At 37.6% G+C, this 26,941-nt stretch overlaps 1 protein-coding gene across 1 annotated transcript in view; it reads left to right on the top strand.

The window, feature by feature from the left end:
• The window catches only part of UNC5D (unc-5 homolog D (C. elegans)), a gene marked incomplete at its 5' end in the record, with an annotated part of 423,355 nt that overhangs the window by 230,747 nt on the left and 165,667 nt on the right, over positions 1-26,941 (top strand). The window contains 3 exons of the mRNA XM_006896652.1: positions 9,990-10,170; positions 11,044-11,211; positions 12,994-13,158. Of these exons, the coding sequence (XP_006896714.1) occupies positions 9,990-10,170; positions 11,044-11,211; positions 12,994-13,158 (514 nt within the window). The remainder of the gene's footprint in view (positions 1-9,989; positions 10,171-11,043; positions 11,212-12,993; positions 13,159-26,941) is intronic.

Genomic DNA, 26,941 nt, shown 5'->3' with positions numbered 1-26,941 from the left:
ACCTTTTTGTTCTCTTAGCAGTCTATAGTATAGTCAATAATCTTCTTCAACACCGCTGCTCAAAGGCATCAATTCTCCTTCTATCCTCCCTAGTCATTGCCCAGCTCTCTGACACATAGCAAGTGATTGCAAAGACGATGGCCTGCATCAGGCACACCTTAGTCTCCAGACTGACATCGTTGCTCTTCAGTACTTTGGAAAGGTCTCTAGCAGCAGACTTTCCCAGTGCAATACATCTTTTGATTTCGTGGCTGCTGGTGCCAAGAGTGTTGATTATGGAGCCAGGTAAACTAAGCTGGTAAACTAAGCTGTGAACAATCTCAACCTATTCACCATCTATTTAGAAACACATGTATATCCAAGACAGGTGAAGGGACAGAAACCAATACTCCTTTTCTCAGAAAATAAAGCAAAACATTATCATAACTCATTCAACAGACTTATTACCCAGAAATAATGGGTTTTATTAAATATTTGAAAACTAATTAAAATACCTTGATTATCAAAGCAAGATATTATGGGCCCCTTGCTCAATTTATTTCTATTTATTTGCCAAAAGGCAAAATAAAACATCAAGTACCTTTGAAAGGGCTAGTATAACTTTTTATGAAGTATACATGGAAAAAGGTAGAATGATTTTTTTTTATGTCACAAATGATTCAGGTCACATTCTGAATATCTAACATGTTACTATAACTGGAATGTACACATTCATATGTGAGTTGTCCTTTAAATCACCCCTCATTGCCTCTAAGGGACTATATATATATATTTACTACAACAACCCTCCCAATTCCCAAAGTCAAGACATTACTTTGAAACTCTTCCTAAAGAATGATAAGATTCAGATATTTACAGATGATCCCCAGTAAGATTGACATCCTTGCATTTTTATGTGATTTTTGCCAATGGCTTATGGTCATTCTTGCCAAATCTGGTATATATGATTCGGGTGACTGAACCGAGTGGTTTAGAGCAAAGCTTAGATTCTACTTGACTCTACCTTTTACAAAACATATATCTGTGGGCAAGTCACTTAACTTCTCTTTCTTTGCTTTTTGAAGATTATATTAGGTAACATGTATATAGTACTTTAAATACTACCTATCACATGGTTGAGGAACAAGGGATGTTTTATATTATTGTACAGAGATTAGAAAATATCTGTTTGCCATAAGCTTTGGATGTGGCTTAAATTGATTAACACAGTACTAGTTATACTAATCTCTGAAGTAGTAGTAGTAGTAGTAGTAGTAGTAGTAGTAGAAGAGCTTATTAGTTATTAGTAGTTGTGGCAGTAACAGAAGTAGTAATGGAAGCAGTAGTGGTGGTGGTAGTAGTAGTAGTAGAAGTAGTGCTAGTAGTAGTAGAAGTAGTGGTAGTAGTAGTAGCAGTAGTGATTTAATAATAGTAGATTAGTAGTGGTAGTCGTAGCAGAAGTCATAATAGTAGTAGTAGCAGAGGAAGTAGTAGCAGTAGAAGAAGAAGAAGAAGGAGAAGAAGAAGAAGTAGTATTATTTGAGCTCACTTACTACTAGAAGTGAGCTTTTCCTTGTTCCACTGTTTCCCTACCCCTATGTTTATCTATGCTCAGCTCTTCACTAATTAGAAGGTAGATCTTGGCCTTCTCTGTTTTCTTAGAAATTTCATCACACTTGCTGCTTTGTAAGATGGTAATGGAAGCAGTGACCACATTGTGAATTGCCTTGTCTTGCATTTTTCCACCTTATATTCTATCCTGTGATTCTATGTCTCATCCTAAAGCTCCTCTTGAATGGACCTGCTCCATTGACAAGGCTGCATTCTCAAGCCACCCTTAGTTATGCAGTCAGGGGTAAGTGGTGGCATTTCTCTTTTGTACGTAGTTCATCTCTTATGTTGGTACCTGGAATTCAATGTGAGACTTCATGGAACCATTGTGAACCACTAGTGGCTCCCAGTATATATTTAAGAGCAATTACGCTAGAAATCGCTTTCTTAAGATCATGATCTATGCTCAGCCCTGGTTCTAAAATGAAAATTAAGATACAACCTACTCTCTTGACCCTACTCCTAAATTATAGTTTGAATATTGATTGTATGTGTACATAGGATGTGTATCATACATGTTGTTATGTTGTTGTTATGTGCCATCAAGTTGCTTCAAGCAACTTATAGCGACCCTATGTACAACAGCCCTGAACTTTACTCTATCCTGTGCCAATTGCACTGTCTCTCATGCCGATTATCCCAGTCACTGAATCAATCCACCTCATGGAGGGCCTTCCACCCCTGCGCTGTCCCTCCACCCTCCCAAGCATGATGTCCTTCTCCAAGGAAGGGTCTCTCCTTACGACATGTCCAAAGTATGTTAGACAGAGCCTCAGAATCTTTGTCTCCAATAGATACAATAAAATGACCCCAGATTTATATGAACACTAATTTTAGCTAGGAAATTTATTCATTAGATGCTACTGATTTTTTTGAAGGTTATATGTATGCATGATACAAGAATCGTCAAAAGAATATTTATGATCTTAGGAGATTGCAAACTAGCAAAGTGTAAAGAAAATTCTTACAGGTAGTGAGAAGATGGAATGAAAGCTTTGAAAGTTTTAGTGATTAGGTTTCATCTCTAACACATTTGAGCAATTCCGTTTTATATAATGTTAGAGAAAGTGAATTAGGAATAGGAAATAGCAATAGTAGGTAGATAGTATCAATGAAGGTCTCTCATTTGTATTTTCTGTGTGACATGACAACCTAGTGGTAAGGAGTTGTGTTGCCTACTTAAAGGCAGGTAGCTTGAATCCACCTGCTGCTCTGCAGGAAAAAGTTGAACCTCAACTCCCATGTGATTTATAGCCTCTGAAAACCCAATGGAGGGTCAGCTATGAGCTGATTATGACTTAACAGTATAAAACAACAATGAAGGAAGTGTACTGAGTTGATACTCCCTATAATTCAAAGGACTAAGACTTGGCATCCTTCATGGATGGAGAACTGACCTATTAAAACTGATTTATCATCTTCTTAGTCCAACTTGCTACTTTCTAAAAGATTGGTAAAAACAACTGCTCAGTCTCCTTTTCAGTATTAAGAATAAGAAATAGGAATGTGATCATTTTGGAATATAATGATGAAAATGAGCATTGAAATGTAAGGTTTATATATACATATGACACACACATACATAGATGTTGTATCTGTATAAGTGAATTGTTAGGACTCATGCAGATACACTGAGATGCATCAGGTACTCTCCACATAGCGCCTATCCATTACTATTCTAAAGCAGGCTCCCCATCCTATTACACCATGTTGCAGACTGAGAAACTCCTTGGGCTTGTCAATTGCATACCTTCTGTTCCCCGTTAACCAGAGTGACTGATCAGGAACCTGCTGTCTGGCATGAAATGTAATTGTCTTTGATGGTCTGCTTTTCCAGATTTGTTTATAAACTGGAAAATCTACAAATTGCAGACCATCTGTACATAACGCTATGCTAATGAGTTGCCAGCATCCTGCAACTCCATAAGCTCATTACCTCTAAGTAACTAGTCTCTTCACAAACTTCTAACTGGGATTATCCATATGAACTGATAAGTCTAAACAGTATGAAGATTTATTTCTGTGTGAGGTAAATGCCTTCATCTACCTCGTAGAAGAGATGATCTGTTAGTGTGTGGTAAGGTCATTTGTATCCAGGATACAAATGTCCATCAGCCTCTGCGTACTCGACGTATTGAGCACATAGTGCTAACTTAAACATTCTAATTGCTTTTTTTGAAAGCATAGTGAGGGCTTTTCTGCCCTGACAAGTTAATGTGAAGTCGTTTCCCAATTTAACATGCTTGCAATGACCTTCGAACATTTGCAAAAAAGTGCAGTTAGGTTCAAAAGTTCTTTGATACTTGCCAGTCATTCTGCACCAAAGACTCAATAGCAGTCAATAACACTTATGAATCAGGGAAGCCTAGAGTGATGCAAAATTTTAGAGTGGGAAACCCAAAACCTTAGTGATATACATTAAATTATTCTATTAATGGCATGCATGAGGAATTATGAAGCAGCTTTATTGTACTTCCTGTGGAGAAGAAGGGATAAATCCACATCTAGCCCTTCAATGTGTTTGTTTGGCGCTCATAATATATTTTATTATATATGAGCCTTCATGTAAAAAATCAAGATAAATCAATAGATTTTTATCTCTAGAATTTTTTTTTAAAAAAATAGAGGTTTTCACCACAATTGGCTTGAGCATAGCAGAGATTCTGAGGATGATGCCTGATATGGCAAGGTTCAGATCTGTTATCCATAGGATCATCATGGATCATAGTCAACTCTTGCATCTAACAACAACCACAGCCACCCTACGCCTGCATTATCTCTTTTGAACTATGCTCTGAAGCAGCAGTGGCTGTCCACTTTCTTAGACGTGTGCTGTATATTTTGCCACAATTCCTACCAATGTCATACTTTCTGATGCCCAGGATAAGCTCAAGGTAACACCCCTGGGTTATGCAAACATGTTAACCTAAAGGTTATCCATCATCAGACCATGAGAAAAAGGCCTGACAATCCATTTCTGTAAAGATTATAACCTTGAGAACCCATAGAATCCACTTCTACTCTGTAACACACGGGTCACTATGTATCAGAATTGACTTTATAGTAAAAGGGGTTTTGACCATTACTGTTTTAATATTACAGTAAATCAGAAGGGATAAAAAAAGGAAAGCTCAAAAGCGGCTTTGTTGTCATTTTTTGTTATAGTTTCATTGCCGTTTTTCCTTGATAGCAAATTATTTCTCCATTTGTTTCTCTATGACAGGAGATAAACAAAGACAAAAAAAAATGCAGTGTTATTGAAGAAAACACAAATTACTTCATTCCATCAGGGAGGCAATGAGTAGCCCATTGTACTTAATATGCAAGCAGGACCCTGGATGTCTTGCACTCAGTGCCACCTCACTAATTTATATCACCTCCTAGGCCCCAGCATCATTTGAGACTGCAACTGCTGGTGTAGGGAATGTATTTGCCTCTATCTTATTTATTAAACTCTTCTACAGCAGGAGCACTTAGCTCATCAAAAATGTTTTAAAATTTCTCTAAGTGACAAATACATAAATCCAAGTGCAATTTGTCACTTTTATAAGCCCAGAAAATACCAAACTGATTTGCTCATAAAGATCCTGCCATCAGTTAAATGGATAAACTATTAGACTACAAATGAAAAATCACCCCATGGATAATCGAGTCTGCTAATGTTCTGATTGTTTATAGACATAATTGGATTGATGGGTCTCAGTCATGACACCATAAACAACACCAAGGAAACCACAATGCCACCTCATTCATTCCATATCACTTTCAAATTGTGATCTGAGGAGATCTCACAGTAACTATCTAAGCATATATCCACAGTACTTTTCTGTGGGGCAAAGGCAGGTTGTATGTAGAGCAAAATGGCTTCATATGATCTAAGTGGTTGTGCAACAAACCTCCCAACTGTTATTATGTTCTATATAGTGGACAACTCTATACATAAAGAAACAAGCCCTGCCTGTCTGTCTTGTTGGCATGATAGATTGTAAATTGGACTATTTCTACCCATAGAACTTTTAATGACTGATTTTCAGAAGGGTAGCGACAGCCCTTTCATCCTACTCTATCTGAGCCGGGAAGGTCTGCTGAAACTTGTTCTGTATTAGAGCAGCAACATTCAAATCATCACTGTGTAACAAACAAGTGGGTGGTGAAGACATACCTAGGAACTCCATTCACATTTTCATTCAAGACTGAGGGATTCACTTTGGAGTTGGCAAATAGAAGAGGTCCTGCCTGGGGCTTAACTGGTGTTGTTCTGGGTCTGCAATTTTTGGGATTCAGATGTCCTATCTTATGCATCCATCATACAACCTCTTTTTATCTGTTTTTCACCTGGGTTTTTCAGATAAGCTTGGAATTGAATATTCTATGTCTAAATATAAATTTAGAAACTATTCTGTTTTTTATAAGAGAAATTTTGAGAGGAAAGTGAGTAGAGTTTTTACTTAGATGTGCTACAATTAGCCCTCAGGGACGGGGGGAAAAACAAAACAGAAACCCAAACCAATCTGCACTAGACTTCTGTTAAAATCTCTATAAAAATTTTTCTCTTTTCCAGATTTTAAGTGTAATTGCATTGATGATTTTTTTTTTACAAATTTTTGCTAACATTTTTGTTTGTTTTGTATTTTGCCTTTTTCACATATGATGAGACACTTAGGCCTTTCCCCTATATGAATATTATGATTTTTAATGACTATATGATATTAAGTCATGTTTTAAATTACAATCTGAAAAAAAAAAGTCCATTTTAAAAAAAGTCTATCAATTTGACAAGTAACTTGGCATCTATCTCCTAGTCCTTCTTTCAGAAATAATTTATTGTAAATCATTGTTCATGCCTTTGCTATTTTTTCTCTTGAAAATTCCTAGGACAATAATTAAAAGAACAAAATACACTGTAATCTTTCAGACTCTCAGATGGAGACAGGTATTAGAAGAAACTTAAAGCACAATGGAAAGAATAAGGCATTAGCTATTTTAGAAAGTTTTGTTAGAAAGGGCTTCTCTGAGACGGTGACATAGGAGCTGACACTTGATGAAAAGATGAAACTCAGCCTTGTATACACCAGAGAGAATGGACTTCCAGGGACAGAGAATGGCAACTTCAAAGTCACTGAGTTTGGTTGACTGGAGCCTTCTGGGAACAGTAAGAGGTCCAGCAAGGCCTCAGCAGGGAGAGTGAGAGGGTACTTGGAGGATCTGAAGGGTAGAGAATGGATTGGCTCCCAAAACTTTGTTAGTCTTGGCAAGGATTTTAGGTTTTGTTCAGAATGAGATTTTGAAGCCGTTGAAAGGTTTCAGTGTAAAAGTAATGTAATCTAATTCCTTTGTGGAGAATTAGCTGCAGATGCAGGAATGGAAGCTCTAGACAGAATAGTTTAACTGTGGTGGTCCAGCAGAAATATGTGCATGTCATCCCATCTCTCTCAGTCTTAGAGGGGAAAAATGGCAAACAAGCAAACAAAAGCTATGTCTCTCTTGCTGAATGTTGTTGATGAAGCATGGAAGATGATTTTTAAACTTAATACCAAATCCAGTGTAACAATAATTATTTCATCCCAGATATTTGCAACAATGTCACTATTGTTTTTAAAAAATAAAAATGTGGATTTACTTATTTAGTTTCATTTTACCCATCAAATGTAAGAAATGTGATCAAAGAGACCAAAGAAGTTTTGTTCACCTAGTATTCAACAACAGTATAAACCCTTTGACATTCAGACACTTCCTACTTAAAGAGACCCTCAAGGACAATGAAGAATGGCCCCAGAGGGTTTCTAAGCCTATCTGTTTTGACAGAACCACACTGTCTCATCTTGCTCTTGCAGAGTGGCTGGTGCACTGGAACAGCTGGGTTAGCAGCTGAGTATTTTAAGCACTGTGCTACCAGCTTTTTTACCAGCTTGCTTTACTCAACTCGTAATGCAACCTCCGATATTCAAGAAATTATTGCATATTTGTCAAGTTGACAAATGAATGACTGTGAAATATGCAATTCTAGGGGGGGATAAAGAGGACATTGTGCCACAGACAGGCTATCTGATATGCTTTAAAATTGCCTCCACTCTCTTGACTATTTTTGACTCTGCGTCCTTACGGGTAGCTACTCTTCTAGGTGGAAATATGGTGCTGCCCTGAGGAACTCCTGGGCTTGATTGCAAAACTTGTTTTTCTTAATGACTCTGTGCTATTCTGTCTTTGTAAGTATTCCCTGTTTTAAGGCAGCCCTCCCATCTTTTTGTTTAGTCATTTGGCATCATCAACTTTTCTCAGACTGATCTGTGCTAGATTGAACTTTGGGAGATGGTGACCTTTGGTACTCTGAACTCTCATTAGCAGGGTAGTGATTGGGACAAATATTTCAGCATCATTTTAGGTTTTCTTCTAAATAAATTCCTCTTACAGAAACCAGTACATCATTATCAAAGCAAATTGTTTTGAAGCAGATGCCACCTGTTTATTGGTGATAAATTAGATTTTTTTTTTTACATTTAAACACAGAAATGAAATGAGGCAGTTTATTTAAAAAAAAAGCCCAACTTTCAATTATCTATGCTAATGGTGGGTAGAGTGTGCAGAAATGCCCCCTGAGGCACATGTTGCTGTGTGAGGTCTCTTTGGTGCAGTCACCACTGTTGATTCTGTGTTAAATTATAGTCTTTATGTGTCTGGTAAATTACTGTGCTTTCCATATGCTAATGGCTGTGACTAAATGGTTATTGTCAAACAAGGGATGGATCTAGTGCTACCAACAAGGCACTGGAGAAGAGAGATGTTCAGAAGTGAAAGTGGAGGACAACTAGACAAAGAAGGTAACTGATCCTGGGGAAAATCACCGTCCTCACTGGAATAGAGGGCTGAGGGAAGTCCACTTCAGTGAAGGGAAGGTGAGGAACCAGGGAGTGACAGTGTGCCTCTTGTATCTTCCTCTGGTATTCAGAGAGAAGTTTGGCACAAGAATAAAATGAAAGTGGTACTAGGAAGAGCAGCTCTAGTGTCATATTGGGAAAGGAGTTACACCGCCAAGCCAAAGGCAGGCAGTCTGAATCTACAAGCTACTCTATGGGAGAAAGACACACACTGTCTTCTTGTGCCATTTATAGCCTCTGAAAACCCTCTGGTGGGTCACCTCTGAGTCCGATACAACTGGATGGCAATCAATTATGAGTTAAGAAGAGGACAAAGGATTTTCTGATTCTCCAACCTTTCAGTCAGCAAATGACTGTGTTAACGGCTTGCATCACCTAGGGACTAGGGACCCTGTACAATAGGATAGGAGGTGTCTGCTATGAAAGTAAAGTAAGTTTCCAGTTCTATTCAGTCAAGAAGAAAGAAAGAAATTGGAGGGTTATGTTCGGGGCAGAAACTTTTGAAACTATCTCTTGAAAAGAGGTAGTTTTTAAAAATAAAATCTAATGCTGGAAGCAACTCAAATAAAGGTCTTATACAGAAAAGACTTTCTTGTGGATTAAGTTGAGTTGGTATAAACCCGCCCCCAATGCCAATATATTTATTATTTGCTCTAAACTATAAATAAACACCTGGCTTGTGCATACACACACACACACGCACGCCTGTGTTCACAGGTAAAAGACACAAACTCCTCCAGAACAGTGGTTGAACTTTAAATGTGTCATGATGCCTCACACAGATACAAAGATCATCCTACATGATGGTCACCAAAGAAACATCTCCAAACCTGTTGTTGTTGGCAGGTGCCATCACACTCATTATTACTCACAGTAATCCTATGAACAACAGATGGAATCTTGCTATAACCTGTTCCATGGTCACATATATACTCAAGCTCACTGTTGCAGTTACTGGGTCAACCCAACCCCAAAGACCCCTAAACTTTGGATTCAATCTATGTGTCTGACTATTTGAGTCTGTATTACTTTTACTTTGGTTTGCTTTCCTGCCTTTATTAAAGCAATTTTATTTGTTACATATTGACTTGTCTACAACATCATATCCTCTCAGCACAGAAGACAGCCTCTGCATATATGTATTGATTCTCTGAGCAACATTTTGGACCAATTATTGGAATACCATCAACAGCATTGTAATAAAATGAAATGTAATGAAATGACCTAATTACAGTCATCTCTTTTCTTTCTCCCAATGCATTTTTAGAAAATAGGTCAAAGTCAATAGAATATTTGTGTTCTTTTCCAGCTTCCAGTTTACCAACTTGAGTATTCATTTCCTGACTATACTAAATTTACTGCTGAAAAAGGGTGAGAGATGAAAGCAAGGGGAACAAATCATTTATTTTGCTCTATAATTTAGAGCTCGCTCACTTTCCCCTTACCAGCACTCCCCGCTTTCAACTTCCAGAAAAACATCCTTATTTTTCGAGTTGTTAAATTTGTGTTCATGTCTTCTTTCAGGTGGAATGGCTGAAAAATGAGGAGCCCATTGATTCTGAGCAAGATGAGAACATTGACACCCGGGCTGACCACAACCTGATCATAAGACAGGCGAGGCTCTCAGACTCTGGGAATTATACCTGCATGGCAGCCAACATCGTGGCCAAGCGAAGGAGCCTGTCAGCCACTGTGGTGGTTTATGGTAAGACCAGCCCAAAGGCCAGGAAAAGATTGGGAGGGTGGGAAGCAGAGAATAGAGGGAATGTGCATTTTATTAAAGGCTCCAGTGTTCAGAGCTGAAAGGACCCTGGGCTCCTCCACAGAAGCCCTGGTCCTTCCTCCCTATATGCAGGTGAAAAAAGCATTTCTCCAATTTATTGTTATGAACGTATTTGTTGTTCCATCTAATATCGGACTTCTTGAAGATAGTCAGTGACGTTTCCAATCTCTCTCCTTAAGATAACAAAACATTGTCTACCTTCTTCCATTGGGTATGTATTGAAAAAGAGTTGAAGCGGGCAGCTTCTGTTTTCCAACCCCTCCCCAACAAAACACCCACTACCATTTCCCCCCAAACCAGCTGTAAGCCAATCCCTCTCCTGGCATAATGAAATTCACTCAAAACAAACACTACTATTTGCTGAATTATCACAGGTATTGAATAGAAGATGTTCTCAGCTATGTAAGTAAAGGTATTCCCTTCCACCATGAAGGAGCACAGGGATTTACTTTTGAAGCACTTTAAGTAATAGAATTTCAAATGCTGATCTTCCCTTTATTATGCTGTGTATTTTCAAGTACTTTGGAGATATTTTTATGAGTTCTTTCTATTTTTCATAATTTCCTTGAAAAGCATCTTTTGAGCCTCCCTGCTATCACCTATGAGTAGGCTGAGGGGCAGAGATGAGAGAAGCCCCACTGTTGCATCCCTGAAAGAGGTGCCAGTGGGGGTCTGCACGGTCTCTTGTTCCCTAGATCCCAGACTCACAACACCTGGCACAGTGGCTTGCACACAGTAGGCAACCAGTAAAAACCTCTCTCCTTTTTTCTCCCCTCCCCACTTTTTCTCTCTCAGTGAATGGAGGCTGGTCTTCCTGGACAGAGTGGTCAGCCTGCAATGTTCGCTGTGGTAGAGGATGGCAGAAACGTTCCCGGACCTGCACCAATCCAGCTCCTCTCAATGGTGGAGCCTTTTGTGAGGGAATGTCAGTGCAGAAAATAACCTGCACTTCTCTTTGTCCTGGTGAGATATACATAGATTCCCTTTTCCCTTCTGATCCACCAACACTTTTAAGCTGGTGTGAAAGAATTAGTATCCAGCCTTTCCAAAGTTACCCCTTTCCATTCGTTCTTAGGATGGAGCTTTTGCCCAAGGTGCTACTGTGGAGCTCATTGTAATGGCAAGAACATGGGTTAACTCTGAGCCAAGGTTTGGGACTTTTATTTTTAGTACTTGGATGACACTGGGCACTCACCAAATAAGTCAAATGCTGCAAAGTACTTTTATCTGCCAGTGTTTGATTAGACTACCATTGCCTTCTCTCCTTGGCTTCTCTTATTTGATGGCATGCATTGTGTAATAGCTAGCAGGGATTAGATGAATTCCCTGCAAGCAGAAAAACAGCAGGTGCTGAAAATTTGACCCTTTACCATTGGACGCCAATCAAATGACAGACCTTTCGGTTTCAGCTTTGTATTTATTTACATTGCAATTGGCAAAAATCATGCACATATCACAGCAGTCTATATTTTACATTTGATCCATGCTTGCCTTACTTTCTGAGTAGAGAGAGAACTCATTTACCCAAGAGGGCTTTTGTGAGTTCCTTGATTCATCTCTTACTGTCTCTAACTCAATTTAAACACTGAGAGACAGATGAGATGGAAACTGACTTTCTTTATGGAAAGCATCTCCTCTCACTAAGAAATAGGTTGATCCTGGATCTCCTGCATACTGCAGGACAGTAATGTCAAGGACATGGGAGTAGAGCTTCATTTCCTTAAAGTTTTAAATTTCGTTTTCCTGAAAGATACAATGAGACTCTCACCAGGAGCATCTTCTTGAAGTTTGGATTCATATTCAATAAACATTTATTGAGTGCTTACTGTGTGCCAGATACTGTGCAAGGTACTTCTATGCATATAATGTCATTTAACTTTGTGTTGTGAGTTTTATTATCCTCCATTAACAGGAAGGTAACAGGAGGGAAGCTAAGTGATTGAGTCAGGTCAACAATTTTGTTAAATAAGGACAACAACTCAGTCATTCAACTTTAACTTTAGTGTTTCTCACATTACCCTACTGTGGACTAATTACCTTAGATTAGAAATTGCAGTATTTTAAATAACCCACATAAGCATGGTTGAACTATTCCTAGGAGATAGTGGGACAATTGCTTCAAACAGCTGCCATAATCTCTAGGGCTGATTTTTTAAAGTGGAATTAAATTCAGTTTGCTCATTTCTCCATACAGCAGCAATCTATGACCCAAGAAATTCTATTTATGTAAGTCCTGGTGTCGTGGGGCTTGACTGACCTGTTTTAGTTTAATGCTATCAATATATGGGCTTAACTTTTTATTGTTTAGGGGTTTGTAGGGCTTAAAAGATAGTGCCTTCTACTTTTCTTCCTAAGTTGTCAGCCCACAAGAAATGACTGATTAGCAGTGGATGCTGCACATAGTTTATCTGTCCATCCAGAATGCACTTGGGCAAAAAAACCAGAGGAAGAATGGATAATGGCATTATTAGTCGATGCAACGGCACTCATAATCTGAATACTTACCTCAATTCAGTAATTGATTCCATCCTGAAATAGCTAGAGATTTATACTACTGCTTTTGTTAGAGCATCACCTGAGGAAAGAAACTATGGAGAGAAGAGAAACTGATAATGTTATTGTGTTTTGCCGTGGTGGTTAATTTTTTAAAATCCAGCTCTAAAAACAACAGCAGTTCTGGGGCGAAATCTCCTGACAGCTGCCCCGTGCATGCTAATAGCGGGTTTGTTTTGTTTCTCTTTGAAGTGGATGGGAGCTGGGAAGTGTGGAGTGAATGGTCAGTCTGCAGCCCAGAGTGTGAGCATTTGCGGATCCGGGAGTGCACAGCACCACCCCCAAGAAATGGGGGCAAATTCTGTGAAGGTCTAAGCCAGGAATCGGAAAACTGCACAGATGGCCTCTGCATTCTAGGTAACACCTTCTGTTTAATTTCTACATGTTTGTGCATAATATAAAGAGAGTCACCATCTACCAACTACCATTAATTTGCTCAAATAAGCTACCATATAGTCAAATGGATGAAAGCAAAACAAAACAAGAATAAGTAAAAGGAGGGGTGACAAAAAGAAAACAGGCTATAGAAAAATAAAGACCTTTTTTAGTGGATATGGTAGTTTTAAGTGTTTTACCACCATTAGGACTGCTAATCTCTTTGATTATCATTAATCCAATTAGACAATTTTTTTAAAGGCATCATAATCTACGATCAATTCTTATTGTTCATTTTAGGAACCGTATTTGTAATAATTAGGAAATTTTTATTCTGAAGACTGGATGTTTCAATTTCTCTTAAGAATTGTATAGCACTTTGAGCAAGATCGTTGCTATGTGGCGAGGAGCATGTGTTGAGACTGTTACCTGATGGATAGGAAAAAATATTATTATTCTTAAGGAGCTGGGTGTCTATATCAAGTTGGTCTAGTAGAACATAGGGATTAGAATATTCATTTTAAAAATCAAGCACCTTTTCTTTATTTCTGAGTTTTTACAACTGTCATGTCCAAGTAACTGTCTACCTGGGTTAGGAAGTATGAGAGTGTTGAATAGAAATAAAGTTTCAATTGGTGCTGTTCCTAAATGTTCTTTTGACCCCTTGGAAAGCTGCCAGACTAATTAACTTCTTTCACTGAGAAAAAGTCCATTTTGGTTATTGGGTTTAGGTATATATTTGAACATTTCATAATGTACTCAATAAACATGTATTCCTTTCTCCATTCACCCACTCTGATAAGGAACTGATTTTTCCAAGATCACCAAGAAATAGAAATTTAGAAGACTACTCTGAGATTGAGGCAACTTCTTACAAAATTCTTTGTAAAATATGCCCCCCCAAGAAGTACCTGATTAGTTTTCAATCTTCTTAGATATGTGTATCCATTTTTTTCCTTTGAAAAGATGCCAGTCTTTAGGACATACCCAAGTTGGATTCATTGTTCTGCATTGATATGCTTAAAGGAAATACATTCATGTTTTCACCCTGTTGTATTTAAAAACAATTCTAGATAAGATAGTTAACACTTTTAAAGAATAGTTATTTATAGTCCATAGGGTAGGGTATTGGGACTAAAATTCTAACCATCCATGAATGAGACTAAGATTTCATTTCTGGCCAATGCACTTGCACAGCCACCACTTGACCAGTGAAAGCTTGAATGTCTCTATACTTCTGAATAAATTTCAGCAGAGCTTCAAGACTAAAGTGGACTAGGAAGAAATTACTGCAATATTGGATCTGAGCATGGTAGAGCTTGTTAGGATGACACAAGATGGGATAGTTTCCATCTGTTGTTCTTGGGGTCATGATGAGTCATAGTCAAGTTAAGGGCTCCTACCAATAACAATGGGAACAGGTCTAGATATTTACTTCCTGAAAATAGTCCATGGAAGCGTAATGAATCACAATGTCCAATTTGCACCTAGTCATGGGGGTGGAGCAAGATGCAAATGAGTCATCATGAATAGGCTGACACAACATCAGCAAACAGATACAAACAAACTGTAGTCCCTTCATTTACTGTTGTAAGTATTGATTATCTTGCATGTGTGAGATGTAATGTGAAGGTCTGTGATTAAAGATAACCACCCATCTCAGTGATAAAAGAACCAGGCTCTTAATACACACATTTAAACCATTTGCTCCTCCAAAGTGCCCTTTCCCCAGTTCTTAAAAGAAACTGAGTAAAGACCTCAATAGCATAAGAACCATCTTTAATTGGTTGTTTGGGGGGAGGGGTGTTTTTTTTTCTGCAACATGCATTTGTTTATGAATCAGGGTGAAATCTCTCTCAGGGAGGAGTGATAGGGAATGGCAAAAAGCACACTGAAAAAGGAAATTAATCAGAACTTTTGACAAGCACTGTGGCAAGGGGAAAATTAAAACAGACTTTCAAGAAAAAAAAGAGAGGAACGAACTCGGGGCGTGGGGGGGAGTAGAGAAAGTAGTGCAACAATGAATGAATGGAAATCTAAAATCTCTATAAATGTTCATTAAAATTAATAAAATAAAATTTAAAAAAATAAATGCAGCCATACTTTTAATTAAGGTCATGGCATTTATATGACTACTTAACAATGATAAGGTGATTACTATTTGCCTCCTGATCAGATTCTTTCCCATCAATTACCAATCAGTATTGCTTTTGATAACATCTGGAGAATTCAGGCTTCAACTCTGAGAATAAGTTTTAAACTTAGAACTTAGTTCCTGAGTTAGTTATTGATTGAAGATGGAACAATGACTAGCACCTAATGTTCAAAAAAGTAGTTATTACCAACATGTGAATGTCAGGGAGTCCAGGGGTGACACAAACATTAAACACTTGGCAACTAAAGTCTGACTGTTCAAATCTACCCAGAAGTGTTTAACAAGAAAGGCCTGATCTGCTTTCCAAAGATCACAAGCATTGAAAACTGTGACAAGCATTAATAACCCTATGGTGCAGAGGGGCTACTCAGCAATCATGCAGTCATCATAACTGGCACAGGGACAGGGAGTTTTATTTTTGGTTATTTGAATGTTTTTGTTTTGTAATGTACAGCCATCTATCAATAAAGTGTTCTGTTGAGTGGTGACGGAATTATAAGAACTGAGAGTACTAGCAGGTCTAGACTTCAGTACCTGAACTGTACATACCCTTGTGAAATGCAAAGCTCAGTTCATTCTTTCAGAGGCAGCCATGGCCAGAATCCAAGCAATAGCTGAAAGTGTTCCATCAGTTACTAGATTAACGCTTTCACGCACATTGACGGTAAAAGGTTCTAACTGCATAAGTTACAGGAGTACCCTATTTCTATTTTCCTGTGCTAAAAATATAATAGCTAGGAAGACAATGAGGCTTGAAATGTTCAGGCTTGTAGGGAAGATCTCTCCAAAATCTCCTATATCAAATCATTCTTTCTATACTCTTTCTGCTTATGAATTTTTTATAGTATCTTTTTCTTCCAAAGTATGTATAATAGCATGTCAATTAAATATGACTACAGTCATTGGGCGCCTATAGTGACTAGGGTTTTTTTTTTAAGAGGAAGAGTGTAAAGCCTATGGAATTACAATGATGGATGAGGTATATTTGCATGATCAGTGGGAAAAAGGTATGTTTGTAAGAGTCCAACACCAGGAGGTATTCTGTCTTTGTAGACAGCGAGTGGCTACCAAAGTTAACAAAAAGGAATCACATTTCCCTCTCTCTGCAGGATGTAATGAACAGCAATCTAGTTAAATGGCACTGAAATGGTCATGATGCTGATATCACTCTGTGCTTCTGGCTGTTGCTCTGTCAGAGCGCTCTTGGTGAAAGTAGCTGTGCTCTGCTAGTGCAGCTCCAACAAAGGCTGAGTTTGATTAAAATAGCATTTGGAACAGCCTTATGGAGCAGGAGCTTAGTTGAAGGAACTAGGTCACGTTACAATTTGGGAATTTCTTTCCTCCTCCATTTTTATTTTCTTTATGCCAAACATGGCCCTCAAGCGATTCCTCAATTCCCACTTTCTCTTGGAGGGTGAACAATGACATTGCTTCTCTCCTGGATGACCTACAATTCTTTGAGTTTACTTAGATCCCAACAAGGCAGCTAGATTCCCTGTGTTGTCTTTAAAGGGCTGCATTTCTCCTAGAAGTGAAGCTGCCAGCTCTGAATGATCACTTTAATATTTGGGTGTGATTGTTGCTTTGCCAGTTGTTACTAGAGCAAAGAGCATTAGTGTTAAGCTATCACAGATGGCCACACTGAAATGCTCTCCACAAGAAAACGAGTGCCCATGGCTGGAGAAAGTGATGTGAAGACATTTTTGTCATTAGTTGTTAGTTCAAGGATCCAAACTGGAAACATAAAATAAACAACTAGTGGCATTATGCAAGAGTAATATTTTCCCTAAAGATGGGCAGTCTCTTCTCGTGTGATTAACTGCCTCTGAAAATGCTCTGGAGGGTCAGCTGTGGGTCGCTTCTGACTCAATGTTATACAACAACAACAGCAGCAACAAGAAAGAGAATTTTTTGATATGTTTGTCAGGAAAGAAGAACTTGTAAAGTCAAACTTTCTGACTCTAAACCCCAGAGTCGGACAGTTTAATGACTGTTGTTGGTTATATCAATTGAATTTAGCTGCTTTAATTTTACTCTGTCACATGAGGTAGTTATGAGTTAGAAACTATGAGACAGCATCCAACAACAATCCTGAGAGCCACCAGACCCGCCCCCGCCCCCCAATTCACTGCCCTCCAGTTGACTCCAATTCATTATGACCCACCATTGGGTTTCTGAGGCTACAGGCTGTACAGAAGAGACTTTCATTTTCTCCTAAGGAGAGGCTTGTGGATTCTAATTTGCAGCCTTTGGTTAGCAGGCCAGCATTGAAAACATTATGTCACTGGGAAAAATAATAACCAGATAAGTAGCATGTACTTGCCTCATAACAGGAATGTTGTTGTCAAAATAATAGAGCATTTAGTTTGGTCTTAAGGAACTAGAGGAACCAACTGGTTTTCCTATATTATAGCAGATTTGAAACTCAGAGGAATTCCTAATGGCATATTGATTAACTGCTAGCTGAAAGGTTGGTGGTTTGAATCTATAATTCACTCTTCGGGAAGTGGTAGCGGTACTATACTTCACCATGACCTCAGTTTTCAAAACATGGAGCAATTCTGTTTTGTCCAAGAGGGTCTCTATGAGATTGAGTTCAATTACTTACTAGAACCCTTCTAACCATCACATCTAAAGCTCATTCTCATTAAGTTGGATCCAACTTAATATAACTGACTCTCCAGAGGATTTTCAAAGGCTGTAAATCACAAGAAAGATGATGGCCCATCTTTCTCTTGCAAAACCGCAGGTGGTTTTGAACGGGTTGGAGGGCAGAAGTTTTGGGTTAGTAGCATAACTTCCTAAAGACTTATGTCGCTAGAGCTTCTAGCTGTAGTGTTCTATTTTGTGATGTGTATAAATCCTCTGTGGTGTGGTCTCATTTATAGAGTGAGTTATCTGTAAAGTTAATGTAGTTGGATTAGAATGAAATTTATTTTGAGACTCAGCCTCGCCAGAGGGCATGACCCAACTTGCCATCCTTAGTTTTCCTTGGGGGTGTGGTCTAAAGGCACCGTAGTGCGATTCTGTCAAGATTCTTCCTTTTTGCTCTGGATCCTGAATCAGGCTCAGTTTTGTTTGATACCTGCAACTTGAGTTGGTGGCCTATTGTCTTACCTAATTCAGCGGCTTCATGATCCTCTACCTCCTGAGCCCAGCTTCCTCTCATTCATAATTCTCTGTAACTACAATGAACGAGAGAACCCTCCACACTAAAACTTGATTCACAGAGTTAGAGTTTAGCAGCTAGCATACTCTATGAGCCTTTTACTGAATGATTTGTGAATTTGTGATGTTTCCAATAAAATATGGAAACCAAGGATAAAGCCAGGGGCAGGGGAAGAAATTTATGTAGCAGTGCACCAGTTTGGAAAAGCTGGACCTATGTGAGCGACATCTTTAACTTCCACCTCATAGAAATCAGCTTTGGGAAAATCCTGAAAGAATTGATTCATTACAGAATTGAAATAAACTTTGTGATAGTAGGGTTTCTTTTTGTTTGCTTGTTTGCTGCATTGTTTTATGCAATTAAAGCTTTGGGTTGAGAGGATTAGATTGAAATACTTTAGAAAGAAATAGTACCTAAATGGGCCAGGAGAATGGAGCTAGAGTTCCTGTGAGGTCTAAGAGAGGAAACCTACAAGAGATTAATATACCTGATAGTGTACTTGCATGTCTTGTCATAATATGAGATAGGTCAGTTCAACAATTGACTTCAAAAACAATGTCAGTGAACAGATGAGTGTTTGTTTCCCTTTTTCTGTTGAGTCTTTGATAGGAAAAGTTGGAATTGACAGTTCTGAAATTTTGAAAGCATATCAAGGACAAAGATATCTGCAATAGCAGGTGTAAATGCACATCCCCAAGCTACATCTAATGATCTAACCACACTGTTCATTGAATATTTACTTCAAATGACCTGGAGGAAGCACCTGAGAAGGACAGTCTGTAAGAACATCAAATAGTTACCTTGTTAAGCATATTCTCTTAGATCATCCTAAGCAGCACTGTTATCTGTTATAGTAATTACCTGGGTTCTTTTTATGTATTTCTCATGACATTGACTTAGAGAATTTTGACCCTTTAGAGAGTTCACTGCATGTGAAACAAATTTCTTGCTAGTTGTTTATAGAATACTTATTGAATACCTAACACTATAATGGGTGAGTATTCCTTCACCAAAACAAGAACTATCAGATACTTTCCCAGACAAAGTGCGATATAAATTATATTAGCTTTAACTCTGTGTTAGGGTGAGCTCGTATTTAAAAACTAGCTTCATTGATTAATTTCTTAATCATAATATGATTAAACACAATATGTTATTGTTGATTGCCTTCGAGTCTAGCATGATTCATAGCGACCCTATGAATAAAAGGCTTGAAGTCTCTCTACAACTATTGACATTTATCAGTGTTCATAGAGTTTCCAGAGGCAAGTTGTTTAGGAAGTGGATGCCACTTGGCTTGATGCATTCTTATGTAATCATGAGGGTTCCAACTGATGTTGTTTGTTATTGAGTTAGTTTTGACAAGTTATTGCTATTATTTTTATGTGCCATTGAGTCAGAACCAACTCATAGCTGAACCTCAAGCTGGTTTTCAGAGGCAGTAAATCACTGAGGGGGAGATTGTCTGTCTTTCTCCTGTGAAATAACTGGTGAAGTTTGAAATGCTGTTATTTGAGAGAAATCTTATATCTCAGAGCAGGCCTATAGAATTTTGGTTTTGTTTTGTTTTCTGTTTGTTTTTTCAGTGGGTGATTGTTCAGAAACAAATTGCCAGGTTTCTCTTTTAAAATACATCTGGTTAGATTCAGACTACCAGTGTTTTGGTTAGCACTCAATCCAACTGTCCATTGCACTGTGCAGGAACTCTATCAAGTTTTGTACTGGCTAGTAATCTTCTTAAGTGGTTTTAAAAGCTTATTTCCGCTCAACTTAGGGTATATAATTACCACTGCTGAGTCAGTCAACTCCGTATCATGATGATCTCATTTTTTGTGGTGTATAACTCTGTTTCATAGGGTTCTCATGGCTGTGAACTATTGAAAGCCAATCACCAGGTCTTTTTTACTGAGGTAATTCTGGAGGGTTCAAACTGCTAACCTTTCATTGGTAATGCAACAGCTAACTATTTAGATGACCTAGAGATTTCCATAGTTCATAGCAGGTATTTCTTTTTATATAAATATTTTTAGAATTATCCAGTAGCTGCTTTTCTGTGTAATAAACAATTGTTTAATTTAGGAGTCACTTTCTTATAGATTACATAGCAATGTTAATGAAATATTGTAGACTCATAGGTGTAACGAGGATGTAGATTTGAACACATATGGTGTTATTAGATACTTTCAAACAACTTTCTCCATGTCCCAGTAAACATTCTCCCATTATGGAACCCAAAAGTGCACAGAAACTTTAATGAGACAGAGTGAAGTGGCTCTAGAATGAAATGTCCATTGTGTTTCATTAAAAAAAGAAAATAGAGTTCAATAACTTTACATGTCAGTAAAGGCTTTTTTTTTTTAAATAAACAAAAAATCCCCAAAGTAAAAACTATCCTTTTTCTACTCTTTGATATTTTTTTACTCTTTGATTAACACCCTGGAGGACATTATGTTGAGTGAAATATCTCAGTCACTAAAGGACAAATACTGCATAGAGCCATTGTTGTAATACGGGACTGACATCAGGGTTGGAGGGGAGACTGAGAAAGATGGGATAAATTATGTATACCGCATTGGAGCAGATGAAAGAAAGAACTGTTTAAAAGGTATATATGATTTGGAATTATTGTCATGACAGGAGTCGAGAACGAAGGTTGCATAGTGGTGTGGAAGGGATTGTATAACAATGAAAGAATTTTTCTTTTACTTTTCAGAAGAACGAACTGGGAGAGAAGGGATGGGCAGAGAGAAAAAGTGCAACAATGAATGAATGGACATCCAAAATCTCTGTAAATTTTCATTAATAATAATAATAATGATTGTAATAATAATAATTAACCCACACAACACCAATTGGTAGCCATATCTTGAATGCAATTGAGTGTAAAGAGGGGAGGGGGAAGTTTCATACAAAACATCCCCATAAAATTTCCCCTTTTATCCTTCTAACATTGACTTTTCTGTCAATATGGTCTTTTAATAAGAATAAATAAATACATAAATAAATAATGCATTCCATGTTTTTTAACATAAACCTCATTCCAAATAAGGACAGGCTTTCGTACATTGGTTCATGATTGCTGTGTATATCATGATTCTTAAAAATTCATGGCCTTTATTATCAACAAGTTCTGAAGCACTTCAGTTGCCTTTTTCTATCTAAAAGGCCCAATGTTGTCTTTATTACTTCAAATATCAGTGCTGTCTGCATATAGTCATGACAAAGAAAATGAAGCAATAATAGCTTTCTAGAATAATAGTAATAAAAGCTATTATTCTGCCTAGCTCTCCCCCCACCCTTTATGCTTACCTTTTCCTACTTCTCTCAGCATATCCATAATATGCTTTTTTCCCACTATTCTTACATATCAGTAGGAACTGAACAGGGAATGCTGTTTTAGGTCTAGAAATATAAACTCTGGTAGGTTGTTTATCTCAGGCATATCTTGTTAACGTTATCCATTTTATGAGAAGGATCAAAATGAAACACCTCCACTGTAAATACGAAGGACTCTAAAACTAGATTTGGGCAGCTGGAGAGCCAGATCCTTGTACCTAGATCACATTACTTAGAGAATAAAAGAAAAGAACAAAAACAGAACAAAATAAAAACACAAGAAAAGCAAATAAACAAGAAGAGGTTCCTGTTGCCATGTAAACTGGAGAGAAACCCATCAAAAAGCTTGCAGCATTTCTTAAGGAGTGAAATTGTAGAATGCTAACCCACTACAAAGAAAAGAGATTTTTGTAGGTGACACACCCCAAAGCCTCCTAAATTAGGGGACATTTGAAAATGTATTTGAACAGTCATATTGGGCTGCCTGGAATCATCACAGAGTATGAAAACTCTTCTAGAGTCCTCTATGAGTCTGAGGTAAAAAAAAAACGTTTACAGTAAAACCTGTGAAAGATAGAACATTTATAATTCGGAAACCTGTCACAGAAGAAAAATTCAAATCTTTTCCACTTCAATCAGTGATGCAACAGTGGTCAAAATACACCTTACCTAGGAAAACAAGATAGTCTCACTTTACTCTGTTTTTCATAAGGTTCAATACTCCTTGCTAAAAGCTAAAAAATGAATATGAATCAAGAGCTTGGCCTTCTTAAATTCACTTTTCCCACAGATATGAAACAAGCTTAGGAATCAAGAGTTTTGAGTCAAAATTCCTCGGTTTAGAAACTATGAAGAATGAGCTAACTCATTTGATCCAAAGTTTAAGGTTCTTTGTGAATTTTTGTTTGTATTGTTTTTTTAATAATTTTTTTAAATTATACTGCTTTATTTACAAAGTTTGAATGCATTGTTTTTCACAAAAGTTCCATCCCAGTTCCGTTATCCCCCCCATTGAATTGTGCAACCCTATGATTCCCTCCCCCACCCCATCCCCCTTGCCCGTGAGTATGAGGATTTAAAGGGGTAGTGGGGAGGGTGGAACTTTGTGAATTTTTGGTGGTATGGAACTGCACTGGCAACCCAAAGGCACTTAAATTCTCCAGGCATTCCCAGGGAGGAAGATGAGCAATCTCCTCTCTTATAATTTACAGCCTCTGAAAACCTTCTTGAGGATCGATCACTGATGAGTTTGTTCTGACTCAATGACAGACGACAACACCACTAAAGTATTTTTTTCTAAAACAGTATGTTGTTGTTCTTGTTGTTAACTGTCGAGCTGGAACCAACTCATAGTTTATGCTCTGGCTGGTTTTCAAAGGCAGTTAATCGCACAGAAGGAGATTGCCCATCCTTCTCCCATGGAGCAGCTGAAGGCCTTGAACTGCGTGCCTTTGGATTGCAGTGCAGCTTCTTGCCACTAGGTTTCCAGGGTGTGTCAAAAAATTGCTCATAAAGAGATGTATAAAGAACATAATCTCTAGTAGATTTTAATGACATTACATTTAATTTCATTAGAAACATCAAATATATTAGAAAATGTATAAACAAAAGATCTAAAACTTCACATTGCCAATACTTTTACAGAATGTAGCAAACATACATTTTTACCATCACAATCCCTTTATTAAAACATACACAGACATATTTAATATTTTATTTATTTTTTTTAACTTTTACTGAACATCCACTTTTATTTACTTATTTTTTAGTTTCAATTTCTTTAAATGCTGGGTGACTAGTATTTACAAGATCATTATTTACTCCTGCAGCTGATGCACTGTCCCATCTTTTCATCATTTTGCTTGCCATTCATTCTAATAGTAATATTTTATTATTTACACAAATGTAGTCTTCAATATGGATTGAAGCTCAACATCAAGAAAAGAAAGATTCTCACCACTGGGCCACTGGCAGCACCATGATAGATAGAGAAGAGATTGAGATTATTAACAGCTTCTGTTTTCTCAGGTCTATATTCAATACTCTTGGCACCACCACTTAGGAAATCAAAAGACTAATTGTGCTTGGGAAATCTGAGTGCTAACATGCAACAGTGTCAGTCTAGAGACTAAGATGTGCCTGGTCCAGGGAATCGTCAATGCCTTTGAGTTCTGGTGCTGGAGAAGAGCATTGAACCCACCATGTACGGCTGAGTGAACAATAGGTCTGTCCTGGAAAAAGGGAAATGAAGTTGCTCCTTGGAGGCAAGGATTTTGAAGCCCTGTCTCACATATTTTGGGCATGTTGCTAGAAGGGACCAGTAGTTGGAGAAAGACATTATATTATGCCTGTAGGCGTGGTGGTACAGCACGTGAGAGGGAGATCCCGGATGACACAGTAACTGAAGTCATAGGGGTAGGTGTGTCAGAGGCAATGAGATTGGCTCAGGATAGGGCAGGCTTCAGAGTTATTGAGCCTATGTGTTACAGGCAATTCTACAGCACATAGCAGTGGCAACAAGTACTTCCTGTATTCTTTCCCCCCTTCTCTATATTCTCTTGAAAAGAACAAATAGATACTGCACTATTTAACACAAAGAAAGCTACTTATCAGGGTTATATCTTTCACAGTACTTATTAAATCTGAACGTTGATAAAATATTCTGTGACTTTGGACTATATGAAAAAGAATCTAAATCAGGATTAAAGGAAGATTCATCAGCAACTTCCTAGATACCACAGCATTGTTTGCAAAAAGCTAAAAGGATTTGACACACTACTGATGAAGATCAAAGACAGCAGCCTTCAGTATGGATTATATCTCAACTAAAGAAAACAATAAAAATCCTCACAACTTTATCGGTAAATAAACTTAAATAAAATGGAGAAAAATTTAGTTTGTCAAGGATTTCCTTTTACTTAGATCCATAATCCGCACCTATGGAAACACTAGTCAAGAAATCAAATGGTATATCAATCTACTCCAAAGTGTTAACGCTGAGGTCATCTTATAGATCAAGTCAGAGCATGGTATTTTAATTTGTTTCATACATATTTGAAAGTTGCACAGTGAGTTAGGAAGATAAATAATAATTGATGCCTTTGAATCTTGGTGTTGGTAAAAAATTTCAAATGCAATAAAATCACCTAAAGTGCAGACTTCTTTGAACAAGTGTAACTCGAGTTCTCCTTAGAAGCAAGGATTATGAGACTTCATCTTACATACTTTGAACAAGTTATGAGGGAAGGAGTCCTTGGAGAATACCAGCATGGGTGGAAAAATTGAGTGTCAGTGAAAATGAACAAGACTCTCAGTGAGTTGGATTGGCACATGCAGCAGAAATTTTGACAATGAAGTAGAATCATGCAGGATTTGGTCCTATTGTGCATGGGATTTCTGAATCAAAGTGTTAACAACAGCAATTTTAATTCCATGATTAACAAAATCCATTGCCATTGAGTTCATTCTAAATAATGACAAACCTCCTTTTGGTTTCTGATGCTATACCTCTTCAGGGAGTATCTATTGGATTATAAATTTCAGTTAATTGCCCAGAGCTTATTGTTGTTGTCGTTATGATTTCTTTAGTTGAGATATAATCCATACTGAAGGCTGCTGTCTTTGATCTTCATCAGTAGTGTGTCAAATCCTTTTAGCTTTTTGCAAACAATGCTGTGGTACCTAGGAAGTTGCTGATGAATCGTTATGGAAGCAAATCATAGCTGACTTTCCAGTGGGCTTTCAGAGGAGTAAACTGCACAGAAGAAGATTGTCTATCTTTCTCCCACAGAGCAGCTGGTGAATTTGCACTGCATGCCTTTGGGTTGACAGCACAACTACTTACCACTAAGCTACTATAGCCTCCAAACAATTAACCATGGAAGCCACTTTGTATTGTTGTTTTTGTTATGTGCATCAATTCCCATGAGACTCATAGTAGCCCTATGCACATTAGCTCTGAAACTTGCCCTGAGCCAGTCTCACCATCTCTGGTAGACTTAATCCTTTTTCTCCTGTCACTGAGTCAATCCACCTCATCCTGAGTCTTCCAGATATGCTGTCCCTCTCCAAGGACTGGTACCTCTTGACCACAAACCCAAAATATATGAGACAGAACCACAAAACCCTTGCTTCAAGGAGCAGCCTGTTTTCACCTCATTCAGAACAGACCTGCTTGTTCTCTTGACAGTCCACTATGTATTCAACACTCTTCTTCAGCAAAACAACTCCAAGGCGTTTATCCTTGATCTATCATCTTTAGTCTAGCTCTCAGATGTGCTCTGTACTACATTCTCCAAAATAATGTGGGATGGTTCTAATATTTTCGCATACTTGGAAAACACTTGTTTATTTTCTGGGTTTCTGATAATAGCCTTCCTAGTGAGTATGAAATACTTTTCACATTGTGGTTTCAATTTTCATTTCTATAATAACTAATGATGTTGAAATTTCCCATACCCCATATTTTTTTGCCATTTGTATATTTTTGGAGCTTATTTAAAAACAATATTGTCTATTTGTTGCTATGTTGAAGTTTTTTTTTACATTTGTTAACATTTTTATTATGTGTTGTAAAGTTACCTTTGGCTTTTCATTCTTTAGGTTGACTCTTCACTTTGTTGAAATAGTCCACTGGCAAACAAAAGTATTTTTTATTTTAATGAAGTATAATTTACTATTTTTTAATTTTGTTGCTTCACTTTGTGTGTCATAACTAAGAAACTATAAATCAATTCATGATAGACAAAGAAGAGATTGAAATTGTTAACAGCTTCAGTTTGTGTGGCTCCACAATCAAAACTCTTAGTACTAAAAGCCTGGAAATCAAAAGATGAATTGCTTTGAAAATACTATTCTTTCACCATAGGATGGACAATCTTATAAAAAATCAACTGGCTTATCCCTCAGTAATGTCATTGCTTTAAGAATCAAGTATGTGAGACCAAAGGTCAATATGTATCCAAAAGTAAAGATGAGAAGGCACAAGGGGATAAGGCAGTTAGATAATGGAAATAGGTGAAATAAAATTGAAATAATGAGAATCCATTTACTTTGTGAAAATTGTAACTAATGTTAGGAACAATTTTTATGTTGCTGTTGTTATG

The sequence above is a fragment of the Elephantulus edwardii genome, unplaced genomic scaffold, assembly GCF_000299155.1.
Source record: "Elephantulus edwardii isolate Elephantulus edwardi_28Jun2011 unplaced genomic scaffold, EleEdw1.0 scaffold00187, whole genome shotgun sequence".
NCBI lineage: Eukaryota > Metazoa > Chordata > Mammalia > Macroscelidea > Macroscelididae > Elephantulus > Elephantulus edwardii.
The sequence above is the reverse complement of the archived record's forward strand: the minus strand, read 5'-3'. Positions and strand labels throughout refer to the sequence as shown.